Source organism: Ictidomys tridecemlineatus, chromosome 8, assembly GCF_052094955.1.
Source record: "Ictidomys tridecemlineatus isolate mIctTri1 chromosome 8, mIctTri1.hap1, whole genome shotgun sequence".
NCBI classification, from domain to species: domain Eukaryota; kingdom Metazoa; phylum Chordata; class Mammalia; order Rodentia; family Sciuridae; genus Ictidomys; species Ictidomys tridecemlineatus.
In genome coordinates, this window is record NC_135484.1 from 108538034 (window position 1) to 108558985 (window position 20952).

General features: G+C 36.3%; 1 protein-coding gene across 15 annotated transcripts in view; it reads right to left on the reverse strand.

Annotated features, from left to right (window-relative positions):
* Positions 1–20952, reverse strand: part of Bicral (BICRA like chromatin remodeling complex associated protein) — an 81272-nt gene that overhangs the window by 46946 nt on the left and 13374 nt on the right. For 7 of the 15 annotated variants that reach the window (XM_078019998.1, XM_078019997.1, XM_040282681.2 and 4 more), the window contains 2 exons: positions 10987–11110; positions 6142–6211 (listed from right to left, as the gene is read on the reverse strand). The exons of 3 other annotated variants lie outside the window; for them this stretch is intronic. In XM_078019998.1, the coding sequence (XP_077876124.1) occupies positions 6142–6211; positions 10987–11004 (88 nt within the window). In that variant the 5' untranslated portion in view covers positions 11005–11110. Of the gene's footprint in view, positions 1–6141; positions 6212–10986; positions 11111–20952 lie in introns of those variants that run through there. 5 more of the 15 variants (XM_078019999.1, XM_078020001.1, XM_078020000.1 and 2 more) reach the window with 2 other exon arrangements.

Consider the following 20952-nt stretch of genomic DNA (forward strand, 5'->3'; position numbering starts at 1 on the left):
TTGAATAATAGCTTTTAATCAAGAGGATACAGTGTAAAAGTGATGTTTCAAAACAGTGGAGAAATGGCAATCATATGGAAAATATGTGGACCCATACCTCACACCTTACACAAAAATAAATTCCAAATGGATCTAAGAGTTAAATGAGGGAGTGAGGGAGAGAGAAGCTTAAAGTGCTAAAATAACACATAGGAGAATTAAAGAAAAAAATCTTGGCACAGGGAAGTCCAAGTATGTCACATAATACAGAAGTCACAAAAAATTGACAAATTTCATGCCAAAAATTTTAAAATTCTGCACAAAAAGTCTGGCATAGTGATGCATACCTGCAATCCCAGTGACTTGGAAGGCTGAGGCAGAAGGATTGCAAGTTCAAGGCCAGCCTCTGCAACTTAGTGAGACCCAGTCTCAAAATTAAAAAATATAGGGGGCTGGGGTATAGCTCAGTGGCAGAGCACTTTTGGATTCAATCCCCAGAACTGCAAAAACAAAACAAAGCAAAACAAAGAATACTCTATATCAGCCTTTTTTTTTTTTTTTTTTTTTTTAAAGCTGGGGATTGAACACAAGAGTGCTTTACCACTGAACTGTATGCCCGGTTCTTTCTTTTTAATATTTATTTTTTAGTTGTAGTTGGACACAATACCTTGATCTTATTTATTTATTTTTATGTGGTGCTGAGGATAGAACCCAAGGCCTTGCATGTGCTAGGCAAGCACTCTACCGCTGAGCCACAACACAGCACCACCCCCCACCTCCCCCCACTCCATTCTTTTTATTTTAAGACAGGTTCTCACTAAGTTGCTGAGTGTCTCACTATGTTGCTAAGGCTGACATCAAACTTGCATCCTCCTGTTCAGTCTCCCAAATCACTGGGATTACAGGTATACACAAATGTGCATGGTTACATCCGCTTCGTAAGGAAATATCTTAAAAACAATTTGATTTTCATTAGGGTCAGGAAGAATATCAAAGAGTTCTCACAAAGAGATATGAAGAAAAATGACAGACTATTTAAATTCTCTTCACATGAAGGAAAGCTCTAGTAACAAGAAACCTATTGGTATTAGGAAGATGTATTTCAGCAAAGCCAGCTGAGCTCTGGTTCTTTAAGACGCTCTAAGATAGTGGCAATGGGAAAAAACTAAGCTTGACTTTTGAGAGCCAGAAAACAGGATTTCAAATCCTTCACAAACTGAACTTTGGCATGTGAGCACTAGTTTAGTGTTTTCTTGACTTCTTATTCTTCCAAAAATATGGCATACTGAAGATGATGGCCAAGAAACTGAAATTTTAAAAGGCTATCAAGGACTTACTAAAGTATGAAAAATGACTGACATTTTCTTTATCTGAATTAATTATGGTATAGCATCAGTACATGACATAATTTCCCAGTCACTTACAAATTCACCTCAGGTTTCATCTGGCATTATTTTCCTTCTCCTAAAGGATTTTCTTTATTATTATTATTATCATTATTATTTTGGACTGGAAATTTTTTTTTTAAATATTTTTATTTTTTTTTTTTAGTTATCGGCGGACACAACATCTTTGTTTATATGTGGTGTTGAGGATCGAACCTGGGCCGCACGCATGCCAGGCGAGCGCACTACCGCTTGAGCCACATCCCCAGCCCCTTGGACTAGAAATTGAACTCGGGGGTACTTGACTACTGAGCCACATCCCCAGTCCTATTTTGTATTTTATTTAGAGACAGAGTCTCACTGAGTTGCTTAGCAACTCACCATTGCTGAGGCTGGCTTTGAACTCTCAATCCTCCTGCCTCAACCTCCTGAGGTTCTTTTTTTTTTTTTTTTAATATTTATTTTTTGGTGTAGATGGACACAACACAATGCATTTTATTTTTATGTTGTGGTGAGGATCAAACCCAGGTCCTGCCCATGCTGGGTGAGCGCTCTACTGCTGAGCACAATCCCAGCCCAGCCCCCTCCTGAGGTTCTTTTTATTTTTATAGCAGGTCTTCTAGTGATAAATACTTTTTACTAGAGATTGAATCCAGCATTGTTTTACCACTGAGCTACATCTCCAGTTACCTGCCACCTTATTTTTTTGGAGACAGTGTTTTGCTAATATTGGCTTTGAACTTGCAATCCTTCTCCCTCAGCCTCCCAAATAACTGAGAATACAGACATGTGCCACCATGCCCAGCACTTTCATGTCTTTAAAAAGTATTTATTATGCCTTAAAAATCAAATAGTTATTTTTTGCAGTGATGAGGATTAAACCCAGGGCCCCTCACACGGTAGGCAAGTATTCTGCCACTGAGTTACATCCCAACTCAATTATTATTATTATTTTATTTTATTTTACAGTCCTAGGGACTGAACCCAGGGATACTATACTACTGATCTACATCCCCAGCCTTTTTTTTTTCCAAAAAAATTATTTTATATCTGTATTGACATTTAGAAAAAAATAAATACCCCAGCCCTTCTTATTTTTTATTTGAAGACAGTGTTTCACTCAGTTGCCAAGGCTGGCTTCCAATTTGCAATTACCCTGCCTGAGTTACCACTCACCGGGATTATAGAAGTGCACCACTGTGTCTGGCTCCTACCTTTATCTTTGAAATATATTTTCACTGGGCATATTGTTCAAGATTAGATGCCGCACCCCACCATTTTTAAAGGTATTGCTGCATTGTTATTATTTCCAAAGAGAAATCTGTTATCTTTGTTTCTTTTATTCATAATATCTTTTCCATTTGAATTCTGTAATTTTATCTTTACCACTAGTTTTAGGCTATACAATTATAATATGCCTTGATATAGTTTTCTTCATACTTTTGTGCTTGGGGTTCATTAGGCATATAGGATGGAGGTTTCTAGTTTTCCTTCAATTTAGAAAAATCTCAGTTATAATGTTTTCAAATATTTTATGCTCCTCCCTCTCCTTCTGAGAACCCAATTATAAGTGCATTATTAGGCTGCTAATTGGTGTGCATGTGTATTTCTTTTTGTGGGGTAAGGAGGTTTCAGTCTTTTTCTCTCTCTGGTTTTCATTTGGATAGACTCTATTGCTGTATCTTCAAGCTTACTATTCTCTTCTGTAGCGTCTAATTTGCTTTTAATTGGTAATCCCGCCAGTGTGTTATTTTCAACTCTAGAGTTCAATTTAGGTCTTTTTTATATCTTTCATGTCTTCATTTAATATGCCTTATGTTTCCTTATCACTATTTTGTATAAGCTGAAAAAGGTTAACATTTTAATGCTTCCTCTGTCATTGTTGGGCCTTTATTCATTTTTTTCCACTCTATTATGAGTGATATTTTTCTGGTCATTTTTCATTGGATGCCAGACATTTCCTTCTTTTGGGGTGTGTATATGTGTGGGGAGAATGGGGTCTTGCTAAGTTTGCCCAAGCTGGCCTTAAACTCCTAGGCTCAAGTGATTCTCCTGCCTCAGTCTCCAGACTGAGGTATGCACCATCACACCTCATTGGCCATTTGATAAGTGTGATCCTGGGGATTGAGCCGAGGGATACTACCACTAAGCTACAACCATACCCCTTTTATTTTTTATTTTGAGACAGATTCTCACTAGGTTGCCCAGGCTGGCCTAGAATTTGTATGATCCTCCTGACTCAGCCTCCCAAATCACTGGAATTACAGGTGTGGACCACCTCAGCCAGCTACAGTTTGATCCTTTTAAACTTTGTCAATCTTCAGTAGAGGGTCAATTTTGCCCTGTACTGAGGCAGTATCCTTCTCATTACTCCACTTGATGTCCCATGAATTACAAGGAGCTTTGCACACTTGTAGGTGGGCACAAACTTTTGTACGAGTTCCAAGTCTTCTTTCCTCTAATCCTTTCAGGTGGTCCTTTTCTAGGACTTGGTAGTTTCCTCATACACATGGACTGATCAATTATCTTGATGAAGGTGTGTAGGTTTCAAGAGTGTTCTCTTTGTGCACCTCTCTTCTCGCCCCACCTGTGAACTTTAGCCATTTTCACCTTCCAGCTTTATTAGCTCAACTAAGTAAGACTGCCAGACCCCATCTGGGTTGACTCCCTCTGCTATGACCTTCCAGTGGGCAGAGACACTGATATAGCTCATGTTGTTTGTTTTCTTTTGGGGTGTGTATGTGTGTGGGGAGATGGGTCAAGAGTCATTGTTCAGTGCTGCCTGATATCCAATGTCTAACCCCTACTATTTCATATATTTTGTTCAAATGTAAGTTTGCTTATGTAAAAAGGTTATGATGGTTATTCTACCATAGCCTTACAAGAATTAATTCTAAGTTTTTGTTTCAATTAAGAATTCATCAGTATGACTTATAGGGTTAAAGTGCCCTATAAGAGAAGAAGAGAAAGGAAGAAGGAAGAGCAGAAATTTAAATTGTTTGCTCAATTTTCTCCTGTGCTTCCTTTTGTTTTCTACACTGAAGAACAGCTTAGAAAATGGGAGAGCCTGCTTCTTTATTTGTCTTCTTTATTTGTCTATGATAGGGACTGGGGATATCAAGTGAATGTTACATAAAATAATAAGCAGGACAAGATGGCGCCCCATGTAATCCCAGCTACTCAGAAGTTTGAGGCCAACCTGGGCAACCCAGTGAGACCTGTCTCAAAAGAAAAAACATAAAGGACTGGAGCTATAGTTCAGTGGTAGATTATTCCCTGGGTTCAATCCCCAACACACACACAAATACACACACACACACACACACACAGTAATAACAAATGTAAATACCCTGAACATCAGAAAAGCAAGGCTGAAAAGTGAACTAATGAGACTAAGTGTGGTGGCCCACACCTCTAATCCTAATGGCTTGGAAGGCTAAGGCAGGAGGATTGTGAGTTCAAGGTCAGCCTTAGCAACTTAGTGAGGTCCTAAGTAACTTAGCAAGACCCTGTCTCTAAATAAAATATAAAAAGGGCTGGGGATGTGACTCAGTGGTTAAGTGTCCTGGGTTCAATCCCTGATAACAAAAAAAAAAAAAAAAGAAAGAAATGAACTAACGTATATAGACAATTTTCCAAGGAGTGTCATGATCAAAAAAATTTGTCACGAATAACCATTTACTCAGGCTAAGTAATTATTTATGTCATTCAGGATATAAAGTATTGTTATCTTATTCCTTTTACCAGGGTGTAATTGTTCTGGGCTGTTAAATTTTATAATTCTAAGACCTCAATTTCTGGCATGGTTTCTGCTTATAAGAGAACTTACTCTTTTGGAAGAAGGATGTGAAAAAATTTATCACACCTGCAAAGTGAGAAGTGATAGAAATTTTTGCAGGAGTTCCCAGGCTTCTTCAGGTAAACTTAATTAAAAATAGAAGTAAAAAGCTGGCTCCTCTTTCCTAAGCTGTTCTTCAGAGTAGAAAACAAAGGAGGCACAGGAGAAAACTGTACGATTTAAATGTCTGTCCTCCTTCCTCCTCCTTTTTGCTTTCCTTCCCTCTTACAGGGTACATTGAGTCTATATAATTCAGGCTGTTGAACTCATTAAATTGTTCTTATTTTTTAAAGTGATTTCAAAAAATTTAAAATGATTATAAGGCCATGATAGAATAATTGGGTCTACATTTATCTTCTTACATTATATTTTTTAAAAAAGATTAACAATTGGATAAAATTTATGAAACAATGGGCTTTAGACACTGAATATCAGGCAGCATAGAAGAAAACATGACTATTTTCCTGATTATATTGATTTGCAATAAAAAGAAGGTATCAAAAGCAACATGACTGGTTCTGAGTTTTTCAGTTATTTTTCATCAAAGAACTTCATTTGTTTTGTCACCAAAGGTTTCTAGCAGCAAAGGGAAGGTAGGAAAGATGAAGAAAAATTACTAGGAGAAAAATTCAGCTATTAAAAAATTCCCTCAAAGTCAGAAAAGATGACTATTAATGTACTAAAACCTTGATGCATCTCAAGAAATGCAAAATTTGAAGACCTTTAAATTTTGGGTTTTTTTCCTTTTTAATTGGTGCATCTTAATTATACAGAATAATGGGCTTAATTGTGGCATATTTATACATGCATATAACATAACTTGATCAATTTCAGTCTCTAATACCTCCCCACTTTAAACTTTAATTCCAACTTGGAATGATGTGAGTAGAAATGTGCCTAAATGGGCTGGGGATGTGGCTCAAGTGGTAGTACGCTTACCTGGCATGCACGCAGCCCGGGTTCGATCCTCAGCACCACATATAAACAAAGATGATGTGTCCGCCGAGAACTAAAAAATAAAAATTAAAAATTCTCTCTCTCTCTCCCTCTCTCTTCAAAGAAAAAAAAAGAAAGAAAAAAAAATAAATGTGCCTAATATCAAGCATTTCAGTTGGCAAACACACTGGGCTGTAATGTGGAGCAGCACAGCAACAATGCTAGAGGCCTGGGGACAAAATCTGCCAAGGCTTCACAGAGGCTAGGGACATGGGGGAAATGATGAATTTGGAAGTCATAGGACTTGTTTTAGATGAATACTTGTGATTAACAAGCCCCAACCTCTTGGGGCCCCTTTATTCCCATCTCTAAATGAAGTTAATAGATCACATTAGTAAATTTTAAACTTTGTTCCTAGGGCCTAGGATTCTTTGAGGCATCCAGGAGCTGTTCTGGAAGCCTACGAAGGTTGTTGGTGGAGGCACTCTTGACACCACTTGTAACCATACATATCCTTCAACTGAGTGGTTAAACTCTTACTTAACTGAAAGAAAAAAATTTGAAAGCCATTTAAGTTCTTCAGCATCTAGGACCACCAGAACTCATTGGTTTGCAAGGAATAAACTATCAACAGTGATTAACTAAAAATGGAAACACAGGAATCCATGAAATTCAAGAATTTATTATTATTTCAGCAAGAAAATAATAATAAATATAGGGCCCAAACCTAATTAAGATAAATTCCAGCCAGGTATGGTGGGCAAGTCTGTAATCCCAGCAACTCGGAAAGCAGAGGCAGGAGGATTGCAAGTTCAAAGCCAGCCTCCGCATCTTGGCAAGGCCCTAAGCCACTTGGTGAGTCCCGGTCTCAAAAATAGAAAAGTCTGGGGATGTGGCTCAATAGTTAAGCACCCCTGGGTTCATTCTACTGTACAAAAGAAAAGAAAGAAGATAAACTCACTCCAACATAGTACTAATGATCTTGAGTTTAATGACTATAAGAATCATTAACCACATAAATCATTGTTTCTCAAACTCTGGTGTCTGAGGAAATAATCTTAGGTGGTCTAAGTTAAGTTTGAGAAACAACAGATTCTAATATTATCTAGAAATACACATGCTAAAAAACTTTAGGGCTGGGGTTGTGGCTCAGTGGTAGAGCGCTTGCTTAGCATATGTGAATCACTGGGTTCGATTCTTAGCACTACTATAAATAAATAAAATAAAGGTCCATTGACCAAAATAAATAAATAAATGTTGGAGCTAATAAAAATTCTGCTTAAGGGACTAGGTTGTGCCTTAGTGGCAGAGTGCTTGCCTAGCACATGTGAGGCACTGGGTTCAATCCTCAGCACCACATAAAAATAAAGATATTGTGTCGGTGTATAATTAAAAAGTAAAATAAATTCTGCTTAACATGTTTGCTAGACTACTCAGAACATATATATATATATTTTTTAAACTTTTGATCTTTTAAAAACTTTGTGATGCTAGGAATTGAATCCAGGGTCTTGTACATGCTAAGCAAGTGTCCTATCTTTGAGCTACACCTCAGTTCCTCAAAATTTTGAAAGTCACTAAGAATCTACTGTACACATCATCTGACTGATGCAAAGATGGCCCTGGAGTGAACATATTTCAACTGCTAATTCTGTACCAGTTTGGGTGGAGGGGTGGCCTCAACTCTCAATGAAGGAGGGTATCAAAAGAAACTATTGGTTGAATCTCAAGTCTTGAGTGGATCTGGATATACAAGAGATACAAAACTGAAAGTACCAAAGCCCTCAGCATTGCAGAATGCTTTTTGATGCCCACTCTCCCATACCACACAGCTGAGAGTGGGAAGAACTGAGCAAAGCTCGATTATAACAGATTAAAACACTGACTTCAAATATTACTAATAGAAAGCCAGGCACAGTGGTGCACACCTGTAATCCCAGCTACTCAAGAAGCTGAGGCAGGAAGATCTTGAGTTCAAAACCAGCCTCAGCAACTTAGCAAGATTCTAAGTGACTTCACAAGAATCTGTTTCAAAATAAAATTTTAAAAAAGGGCTAAGGATATGGCTCATTGGTTAAGTGCCCCTGGGTTCAATCTCCAGTACCAAAACAAAAGAAATATTACTAATAGACTATCATCTAGACATTAACAGTTAAAAACAATATTATAGTGCTATACTCATAAGCAGGAATCTTGTCATATTCATCTTTATATCCTCAGTAAATAGCATATAAACAGGTACAATAAATTCTGAACAAATATCTAGGGCTTAAATGTAGGCCAGCTGCATTTTATGAAGTGTGGCTCCCAAAGACTTCATGTAACTAGACTCATAATTCTAATTAATTCTGACACAAAAATGTACAATTTATTTTTTAAAAATATTTTTTTTAGTTGTAGATGGACACAACACCTTTATTTTATTTATTTTTATGTGGTACTGAGGATCAAACCCAGTGCCTCACACGTGCAAGGCCCTACCACTTAGTCATAACCCCAGCCCCCGAAACATATGATTTCTTACAATCTATTGGCATTGAAATGTTGCAATTCCTGATGAATTGTAAGTATATTACATTCTGCTAATGTTTTTAGATGTAATAATGAAGTTGGGTTTATATTTTTATTAAGAACCTTTATCTTTTAGAGATCCATACTGAAATAGGTATAAATGAAAAAACATAATGGTTGAGATTTGTTTCAAGATAATAGATACAGGAGTTGATTATTAAAAACATGGAATCCTGGGCTGGGGTTGTAGCTCAGTGGTTGAGTGCTTACCTCGCATGCGTGAGGCACTGGGTTCGATTCTCAGCACCACATAAAAAAATAAAACAAAATGAAACAAAACATAAAATCCTGTCTACCCCCAAGCCCATTCCTTGGATATTTTGATTTACCAGGAATGTGAAGTTACCCTTGGGAAAATTTCAGGCAAATTGGGAAACCTGTCCTAAGTGGAATAGAGTCAGGTGGGACCTGCCAACAAGAACCTCTGGTTGGCTCAGAAATACAAATTGAGGCTCCACCTCTCCAAACTCAAGCTTGGGCATCTGACTGAAGAAGATGCTGTAGTTGAAATCTTATTTGGGATGTGTTGTCCTAGACCACCTTCAGGATTGTTCTCTTTTCAGCCTTTCCCACAAATAACCCCTTTGTTTCTCCTTTTTCCTCTTTACTATATTTACATTAGAACCTTAGCTCCACCAGGTTGAAGTTTATGTCTATTTTACTGATGAATGTTGGCCCAGAACAGTACCTGACATAAAATTGAAGCTCAGTGAACATTTTTAAAAATGAGCTTATCACCCTTTCCAAGGTGTGGACCACAAAATGGCACACCTGCCACAAAATCAGCCATGCCAGGGAGAGAGTGCTTATTCCCTTTTCCTTGAAACTTACTTCAGTTTTTCAAGAACTTATGTATTTTCTTTGGAGACCAGATTATTCCTATGGGAGAACAAGTAAAGACTGTGTAATGGAGGGCTGGGTTGTAGCTCAGCAGTAGAGTGCTTGCCTCGCATGTGGAGGGCACCTAAAAGAATATTTAGAAAAAACTAAAAGAATATTAAAAAAAAAAAAAGAGTGTGGAATAGAGCAAGTTATTCCCCACTATTCCCTACACTGGTCAATGCCACCCACATAGCCCCTAGATACAAGGCATTATTTGTAGTACCTGCCCTTGCCCAGGTGAAAATTTCCATATCTAAAATGTTCTTCCTCTTATTCTACACCTACTGAAATTCCAACTATTATTCCAACCTAGCCTGAAGCCCACCTCTGTGAGTCCTTCTCAGATGGGCTGTCTTTAGAATTCTAAACAAGAATGCCAAAAGCAACAATGATGTCTTTGGACACTACTCAGATCCTGCTTTGCAGTAACATCTTTTTGTTTTTTGGGGGTTTCTTTTCTGTATGAGTATTGAATGCAGGAGTGCTTTACCACATTCCCATCCCTTTTTATTTGTTTATTTTGAGACAGGGTCTTGCTAAGTTGCTCAGAGCCTTGCCAACTTGCTGAGGCTGGCTTTGAACTTGTGATCCTCTTTCCTCAGCCTCCCAAGCTACAGAGATTATAGGCGTTTGCTACTGCGCCCCATTTATCTTTGTTATCATGCCTTTCTTCTAACTAAGGCAGAGCCCAAATTGAAATATATACATCATCAAATGTTATGAGAGTACTTACGGGAGCAATAATATGTCCCATCTCAAAGCCAGGCAACTTTTAGTCTCTGTGGTATTTTGCATCTGCAAATTGAATATACTGGCCTATTACAGTAAGTCTTCATTTTGTGCCTCTTTCCAGCTCATTGTCCCTATAAGGAATCCTTGGCTTGGCCACCTTGATAGAATATTTAGCATTTTAAACAATTCTTTGTACTTGTCCTTCTACTTAGAAGATAAAAGACCTTCCCACATATCTCCTAGTGGTCAAGTGACAATACCTACTTATTCTTTAAGGCCTGGAGTAAAATGATATTGTCCTTCTGTAGCTTTTTTTTTTTAACTTCCCAAACAAAATTAATTGCTCACTTAACTGCATCCCTAGAGCATGCCTGACACACCAGCAAGGCCTGACACAGATGACAATGCTTGTTTTTCTGATTCCCCCATCAGTTTACAAACTCCATGAAAGTTAAGTCAGTTTTGTTTCATCTCTGTGCAATACTTGATATGTATGTGACCATTAAATGTTTACTCTTTTGAATTGCTTTCATAAGATCTTGGTCTCCAAAGGACTAACTTTATCAAGGGTAATGTCAGTTGCTTTTCATTTAGTTTCTAAGAATATGCAGCTAGGAGACATATTACAGATTTTTTACAAATGTAACGCCTAATGCTGCTCACCATTTCACAGTTCCGCATTGGCTTATTCTGGATTCTTATTGTCTAACAGGATCCTTGTCGTGTAAGAAAAGCCATGAGGAGCCAACAGATTTCCCATCTCTGTTCCCGATCAGAGAGTCCAACTCTTTCAAGTATAAGGAAATAATAATTTAAAAGATAAGATAAACCATTTAATACTTAATAAACCACCTGAAAACAGGGATTTTATATACTGAACATAATTATAATTAATTTATGTTACCAAGTGTTTAGCATAGTAATTTATTAATATTTATGTTCATTAAAATGTTTAGAAGTAAATATCTAAGTTGAAGAATATCTGACACAGCCATATATGGCTTTTTGAGGGCACCAACATTAGATGTTAAAAAGAAATACACAACTTTATAGGAAAAAAAAACAGATGTCCCAACAAAAATATTTTTATAGTTTCTTTACTGTGTCTTCTAAGAAATAGAGGGCATTTTAATGACTATGTTTAAAAACAATACATGGAAAATTATTGAGACATGATACAAAAAAATGTTACTATCCCAATTTCATTTTTGCTTTTTGCAATTGGACCTTGCTTTGTTGCTCATGTTGAACGTGTGGACTTAAGCAATCCTCCCAGGCTCCAAAGTAGCAGGGACTACAGGTGTACCCCACTGTAACCAGCTGATTTCCTTTAAATGTTAAGCAAAATTAAGCTGAAACTATTTTTATGATTATTCATAATTCTTTGGTACATAGAATGTCAACTCTTCACTTATAATACCAAATTTCTATTAAAGAATTTTTGTATTATACTTCCAAATAGAAGTTGAATTCCTGTCTTAATCATTGATTGCCACATTAATTATTTTTTTCCAAGAATTAACCAGGGCTGAGGCTGTGGCTCAATGGTAGCACACTTGCCTGGCATGTGTGAGGCACTGGGTTTGATTCTCAGTACCATATATAAATAAATAAAAAATAAAGGTCTATCAACAACTTAAAAAAAATTAACCAGTTAAGAGAATCACTTCTCGGGGGCTGGGGATGTGGCTCAAGCGGTAGCGTGCTCGCCTTGCATACATGCGGCCCGGGTTCGATCCTCAGCACCACATACCAACAAAGATGTTGTGTCTGCCGAGAACTAAAAAAAAAATAAATATTAAAAATACTCTCTATTTTAAAAAAAAAAAGAAAGAAAGAATCACTTCTCAATGACAAGCTGACTTAAGCCACAAAAGTCAACAGTATGCCAATACTGAAACTAGCCATTCATAAAGATGAGTCTGCTCATGTATCAACCAATAGCACACTAGTAAAAATTTTAGAAATAAAAATAAATAAGTACAACAGCAATCTTAACTTTTATCTTCAAATGACCTGAATACTAAAGAGCTGCTCTGACACTTTTCTGATTTCTAGGTTTATTCAGAAAAATGATATATTTTATTCAATGAAATAATGGAGATTTACCTAAATCATTTATTTATTTATTTATTTTGGTACCGGGGATTGAACTCAGGGGTACTTACCACTGAACCACATCCCAGCCCTATTTTGTATTTTATTTAGAGACAGGGTCTCACTGAGTTGTTTAGTGCCTCAAAGTTGCTAAGCCTGGCTATGAACTAATGATTTTCCTGTCTCAGCCTCCCAAGCCACTGGGATTACAGGCGTGCGCCACCGCACACCGCTAGAATATATTTTGACATACTGTACACAAATGGAACACAACTTCTTATTCCTCTGGCTGTACATGGTTCAGTGTAATCATACATGCATATAATGTCTGTCTCTAAAAGGAATTAATTTATTTACTTATTGTAGAGAACTTTTTTTTTTTTTTTGGCAGTCCTGGGGATTGACTGAACCCAGAGATGCTTTGCCACTGAGTTATATTCCTTTTTAAAATTTTTTTTTAATTTTAATATTTATTTATTTATTTTTTTATTCTCAGTGGACACAACATCTTTGTTGGTATGTGGTGCTGACGATCGAACCCGGGCCGCTCACATGCCAGACGAGCGTGCTATCACTTGAGCCACATCCCCAGCCCCATTTTTTTTTATTTTGAGACAGGGTCCAGCTTAATAGCCCAGGATGGCTTAAAATTTGTGATCTTCTTGCCTCAGCTTCCCCTAGTCGCTGAGATCACAGGCATGTCTACTGTGCTTGGCTAGAGAACATTTTAAATGAAGCAAAAGCAATAATGCTACCAATGTGACCTTTTCTACTTATAAAACAAGGTATACTTTAATCATAGATAGTAAAAAAGGGAAAACTTATTTTCATTTCTACCCCATAGTCACAAATTAACTGAAATACAGTACTGTAAAAATTAAACGATTAAAATAAAAACTGCTAATCTTTCTCTACCATTGCTCAGTGTATTTTATATATGGCATTGTCCCCATATATGAAAATGTTTTTAAAATGTTTGAAAATGATAGTAATTATAAATATATGTATATTCTTTCTAGTGTTATTATCAGGGATCTAGTTAAAGTAATTATGCAAACTCTTGACTCTACTGTCCTGTCAATGAGTAACATTCAAAATATTTTGGTTTTGCAGCATGTTCCAAGAAAAACGAGTCCTTTGGAAACAACCAACAATGTAAACAAACAAAATTCCATTTGCAAAGGCAGTGATGTTATCAAGGAGGAGATGCTGGGGATTCCCATACTCAAAAGCCAGACTCAAAAGGAAAGGAGGATCTGTGATAAAATCAATTTTAAGGAGGAAAAATAAGAAGACTGTTTTTTAAGCTTAAAAATGATTTAACAAAGAATATAAACCAATACATAAAGTAGACTGCTACTGTAAGCAAAGATTTCACAATAGGTTTCTACAAAGATTTTAAAGATGTTGAATTATTTCTCAAAACTCTCTTTTAGAGACAGACTATCTATTGTAAACATCTTTTATAAACTCTCATAAATGTTATGTGAGCTGGAATTTGTTTTTGTGGTTATTGCTACCAAAAGACCATAAGGTAACAGAGTTTTAGCTGGAGAAGATGAAAAAATTTTAGAAAAAGATGATTGTAGTGGTTGAAAAACTATGTTAATGTACTTAATGCTACAAAACTATATACTTAAAAATGGGGAAATCAGGGTCTAGGACTGTAGCCAGTGGCAGAGTGCTTGCCTGGCAATGTGAGACACTGGATTCAATCCTTAGCACCACATAAAAATAAACAAATGAAATAAAGGCATGCTGTATATCTACAACTACAAAAAATATTTTTTAAAAAATGGGCAAAAAAAAGTGGGCCCAAATTTTCATCGCATCGGATTAGGCTCCGACTTCCTTAACAAGTCTCCTAAAGCACAAGAAATAAAATCAAGAATTAGTAAATGGAATGGATTCAAACTAAAAAGTTTCTTCTCAGCAAAAGAAACAATGAGGTGAAGAGAGAGCCTACATTTTGGAAGCAAATTTTTGCCACATGCATGGTAGATAGAACACTATATAAAGAACTCAAAAAACTTAACACCAAAAAAACAAACAACCCAATCAATAAATAGGATAAGGAGTTAAACAGATACTTATCAGAAGATGTACAATCAATCAATAAATATGACAAAATGTTCAACATCTCCAGTAATTAGAGAAATACAAATCAAAAGATTTCATTTCATGCCAGTCAGAATGGCAATTATCAAGAATACAACAAGAGTTGGGGAGGATGTTGGGGAAAAGGTACATTTATACATTGCTAGTGGGACTGCAAATTTGTGCAACTAATATGGAAAGCAGTATGGAGATTCCTTAGAAAACTTGGGATGGAACCACCATTTGACCCAGCTATTCCAACTCCTTGGTCTCTATCCAATCGACTTAAAATCAGCATACTACAGTGACAAGGCCACATCAATGTTTATAGCAGCTCAATTCACAATAGCTAAATCAACCTAGATGCCCTTCAATAGATGACTGGATAAAGAAACTGTGGTATATATACACAATGGAATATTACTCAGCATTAAAAGAGAATAGAATTATGGCATTTGCAGGTAACTGGATAGAGTTGGAGAACATCATGCTATTCGAAGTAAGCTAATCCCCCAAAAAACAAAGGCCAAATATTCTCTCTGGTAAGTGAATGGTAATCCATAATGTGGGGGGTGGGGCATGGGAAAAATGGAGGAACTTTGACTGGGTAAAGGGCAGGGAGAGAAGGGGAGGGGTATGGGGGCAGGAAAGATGGTGGAATGCAATGAACATCATTATCCTAGGTACATGTATGAGTGCACAATACATCGATACATCGTGTACAATCAGCTACATCATGTACAGTCAGAAATGAATGTACAATGAATCAAATGCATTCTGCTGTCATATATATCTAATAAAAATAAATTTTAAGAAATAAACATATAAAATAATTCTATTCAAATAATACTGTAAGAAACAATTATAATAATAATTTCAAGAAAGGCACTAATCTGCTCTAGATGCCAGGAGAATAGGTATAACTTGAGATTAAGCCAGGAAACACAGCTATCATAGTGAAAATCCTGAGAATAAGAAAGGACCAGACCAGAAAAAATTCTCTGTGGAACCTACAGTAAGTTAGACAAAGTAGAAGACATTATAATCATTAAATAGAGAAAGTATTGTGAAATGTCACCTAATAAAAGTTTAGTCTATATTGTTGCAAATATATTTACTTTTCAAATTAAAAAATGGGCAAAATTGTAACTTTTATGTTGTGTATATTTTAACACAATAAAAATTAAAGCATTTATGAATATTCTTATTTTTGTACAAAGTTCATCAGAACTTGTTTGCATATAACTAGTCCTACATCTTCCCTCAAAAAATATATTTCTGGAAAAGCATACTTTTCCTTCAACAAGCTTTAGGGTAGATGGTCACTGAAGGGAATGACCATCAACCCCAGCAAGCAATGGGGGAAAGAGATTGAGACAGTTCACTCTGCAACTCAGTGAAAAGCACCACATGCAGCTGTGTTCAGAAGCTATGACACCAGGCGTGGTGGTGCACACACGTAATCCCAGCAGTTCAGGAGGCTAAGGCAGCCTCAGCGACTTAGCAAGGCCCTAAGCAACTCAGAGATACCTGGTCTCAGAATAAAATATAAAAAAGGGCTGGAGATGTGGCTCAGTGGTTATGTGCCCTTGGGTTCAAACCCTGGTACCAAAAAAAAAAAAAAAAGAAAAAAAAAAAGAAATATTCCTGATGACTGAGAAGTATTCTTAACTCTTTCTGTGCCTTTTATAGTCTGGCACTTATCCCTTCTCAGAATGACATTTTTAAGATGAATATACGATTTTATTGAAATACAGTTATAAAGCCTTTTAAAATTGTAATTCTGTTATGTATGCGATTTTTCATGGATGCATTAAAATAGAAGATTTAATGGAATATCTAGTAACCACTAACATTTGGAAGAGAGTAATCTCTCAAGACATATGCAATTGTAATGTGATATAAAAATATCTTTCTAGGTATGGGGCTATAGCTCAGTTGCAGAGCATCTTCCTAGCATGGATTCGAGCTTTAGGACCTCAAGAAAATAAAACAAATAAAATAATACAACTACAAAAATTAATACAACTACATTAATTTTAAATACAACTACAAAAATGTTAAAAATTTTAAGGATCTTTTTATTCTGTAATGAATTTCCAGGCATTATATACTATTCTCTTTGTGACCTTCTTCCATCGCTTTAGGAATTGATAAATTTCAGTTATAGTCTTGAGAAAATAAAGATGTAGGGCTGGAAATATAGCTCAGTTGGTAGAGTGCTTGCCTCGCATGCACAAGCCCTAGGTTCAATCCCCAGTACCACGAAGAAAAAAAAAAGGAAAAAAAAAAGATGCAAAAAAATGTTTTAAAAATCCAAATTTATGGGGGCTGGTGTTATGGCTAAGTGGTAGAACACTCGCCTCACATATGCAAGGCCCTGGTTTTGATCCTCAGTACCACATATAAATAAATAAAGTTATTGTGTACAACTACAAAAAATACATATTTTTTTTTAAATCCAAATGTACAGAATCCCCCTTTCCCAAATTCTATCTACAGAGAAATTCTATCTACAGAGTTAAGTCCAAGGAATGCTTATGCTACTGGGGTCCAGGGTGATTGTTAAACATGAAGTGAATAAACTCAATCCATTAAAAACCATAATAGAATTCTAAACATTTGAATATAATGTCCAAGATATTTTTATACTCTAAGCACACAGTGGTCATTTCAATGGTTTTGATGTCCTTTTGGCAAAGCAGTTAGGGGAAACATATACCTGTTTTAGAACACAATCCCATCTTTTGAGATCTCATCTACACCAAAATGTTGATCCCTTGGGAAGGAGATGAAGACTTTTCATTTAGTGCAACTTTATCTTCTATCACTTATGGGTCATTGAAATAGGACAGACTGGTAGTTTCACTATCACAGTTATTGAGTAACACCTTTCTGAACAAATTAGGGTAATTCTCTCGTTTCATTATGATTTCATTGTGTCACTGTAAGAAAACCTTATTTCCCTCTCTAAATATTCAAATTCTTAGATTTTTGCTTCACTTAGTAAAATTATTTTTCTATTTTTCTATGATTAGAAGTCTAATAAGAATTAGATTTCTTATCATTAACTTTTTCTTTAATGATAGCTTACAACTTTTGTTAACTTTCTTAACATTTGCATTATAATTTTTAATACATTAAAATAGCATGATAAAGCGTATCATCTTAATTTACCACTAATGACAGTGTGAACTCTACCAAATGATTATTTATTATGTCTGTTAGAAGGACAGTTTAAAGGATTAAAAGAACCACAAAAACATACAAAAGTATAAAATACATCACTGCTCTCAAATATCTGGTCATCATCATAGAAAGACAAGAGATGCATCTGAAACTGCTTTCTAAGCTGCAGAAAGCTTTATTAATGTGCATGAAAATAAATATACACTAATATGGATACTTAGAGTAATATTAAGGCCCTTTTGCTATTAATTGATATACTAACATACATGAGGTGATAAACACTGTTAACAGCAGTTAACATTTACTAAGTATTCACCTGCTACCAAGCCCTTTACACAGTCCAAATCCTTCTAATGCAACTTTGCTAAGCATATATCATTACTCCTATTTTTTGTGGAGAATGTAAGACTCTTGTTCAACACTGCAGAGTTTATAAGTAGCAAGACACAGGTATGAACTCAAGGCTCTGAGCCCAGGCTACTTCCCATTTCTGAGGTAGGAACATAATTTTTAAAAGTTTGATTTCTATAAACATTTCCCATGCCCAAAGATAGCAACTATGAATCCTAAAACACTTTCTTATATAGTGAAAAACCTCACTACTCTATCTAAAAATCTTTCTTGTTTTTTAAGACATGGAGTTTTGCCACATTGCCCAGGCTGATCTCAAACTCCTGGACTCAAATAATCCTCTAACGTCAGCCTCCTTAGCAGAGTAGTCTCAAACTACTATAACCAACTTCAAAGCTACTATTAACTACAAATGTGTTTTTTTAAGTCAAATCATTGCCTCAATTGGAAATCTTCATGATTTTTTTAATACATGAGGAAAATTTCAAATCTGTTTATGTTCAAGGCATTTCACAAACTAATTCCAACATGCCTCCTTTCCTGGCCTCCCCCCAACCCGACCCCTCTCTTCCACTGAGAATTAAACCCAGGTGTGCTTCCACTATGCCTGGCTTACTTTCCCCGCCCCCGCCCCCCTCTTTTTTTTTTTTTTTTTAATGAACTTCACTGAATGCTAAGAAACTTTCTCATTGTCGTCCCCTCTCATATAATCGTCACCTAACTGTGGTCTTTCTCATTTAAATTCTTCTGCTTCTGCCATCTTCTTCTGGTCAATACACCCTCTTTCTCCTTTGGGCTCAGTTCCTATCCCATTCCCTATATGTAATCTATCTCAATGGCTCATTCCCTTATATCCTGCAGCAGCTCATCAGGAAATACCACTGGCTGGCCTTTCAAAATAGAACCAATATCCAAACACATATCCAACCAGTATCTGACCTCTCTAGTTCAAGCCATTGTCATTTCTTACTTGGGGTCCCTGCTTTTGTTCTTTTTTTCTACAATCTATCCTCAACCCAATCTAGAGCATGACCTTTTAAAACATAATCAAAACCTTTTAATGAATCAACATGCCCCTCATTGTAAAAAGACAAATTCCTTTTCTATGCTCAACTGTGAGTACCTGTATCAGCCTACATAAATGCTGTCTGCCCTTTTCCAGCCATTCTGAGTTGTCACACCCAGAACTTAGTAGACTTGATCAAGTTTCCAGTTCTTTTTATGGGGGCAGGATTACTGGGGATTGAACTCAGGGCACTCAACCACTGAGCCACATCCTCAGCACTATTTTGTATTTTTTTTTTTTTTTTAAAGACAGGGTCTCATTGAGTTGCTTAGTGCCTCACTTTTGCTGGGGCTGGCTTTGAACTCCCAATCCTCCTGCCTCAGACTCCCTAACCACTGGGATTAACAGGCATGCACCACCACGCCCAACCTTTTACTGGTTGCTCTCTGCCTGGAATGTCATTCTTCCAGATATTCTCAGGCTTGCCCATGACTTCCTTTAACACTCTGCTGAAAGATCTACTGTGACTATCTTCTTAACTACTAGAGTTCCCTGTTTTTTTTTTTTTTTTTGGTTTATTTTCAAACCTATAGCATATTACAAGGTTTACTCTGTTTTCCTCAAGAGAGCGGGGTAGTGAATCCTGGAAGGCTTATCTATAGAGACATGTGGCACACATGAGTTACTTAATAATATTTGCTGAGGGAATGGATGGATGGATGGATGCCCTAACACCACTTCAGTCAAGTCTTTCTCTTTTGTTCTCACCTGTATCACTCATTTAGTACTCATTATATATTGATTTTTCTGGGTACATGTTATCCGCCTACCTAGATTATGTACCCCTGTGCTAAGTGCTGTGCATAAAATTAATATTGAAGGGGCTGGGGATGTGGCTCAAGTGGTAGCGTGATCACCTAGCATGCATGAGGCACTGGGTTCGATTCTCAACACCACATAAAAATAAAATAAAGATACTGTGTCCACCTAAAACTAAAAAATAAATATTAAAAAAATTAATATTGAATAAATATTTGATGAAAACGGTGGTATGGTTCAATGGTACAGTACTTGCTTAGTATATGTGATACCCTGGGTTCCAGCTCCAGCACCACAAAATAAATAAATATATATTTGATGATGAAATATCAGTTCAGTGCCTTTTTCTTTCAGAACTGACAGCTACAGTAATACTATTTCAAAATGAGACACTCCACTTAGAAAAGCAGCATTCTGAACTCAGGTATAATTCAGTGGTAGAGTGTATGCCTTGCATGCATGCAGCTCTAAGTTTGATCCCTAGCATCAAGAGCAAAATCAAAAACCAGCAAAGAAGTATTCTGGGAAGCAGTATAACGTTAAGAAAAAATTAGAACATTTGAAACACAGACTATATATTAAATAACAATTATGAATTGGAGACTTATGTAGCATGACAAAAATAAGGTTAATATCAAATAGATTTTATGTCACTTTTTAATCTAAAATAGCATAAACTTCAGTTGGGCGTGGTGGTGCACACTTGTAATCCCAACAACGTGGGATTTTGAGGCAGGAAGATCACAAATTTGAGGCCATCCTGGGAACTTAGTGAGATTGTCTCAAAATAATAAAAAGGGCTGGGATGTAGCTCAGGGATAGAGGGCATCAGTAAGTTTAATCCCCAATATTACAAAAGTAAATAAAAAATAAAACAAAATAAGATAAAGTTTAGTGGGGAAGCTTCTAACTATAACAGAGAAAATATACTGTACTGGAGAAATTATGTGCCAATAAACAATTGTTCTAAATTCATATTACACACATACTTATAAAACAAGATTATTTTGTTTACATTAAGGCATTGGCTTATCTCTTTAATATTTATTTTGTACCGCATAACCAAAGTG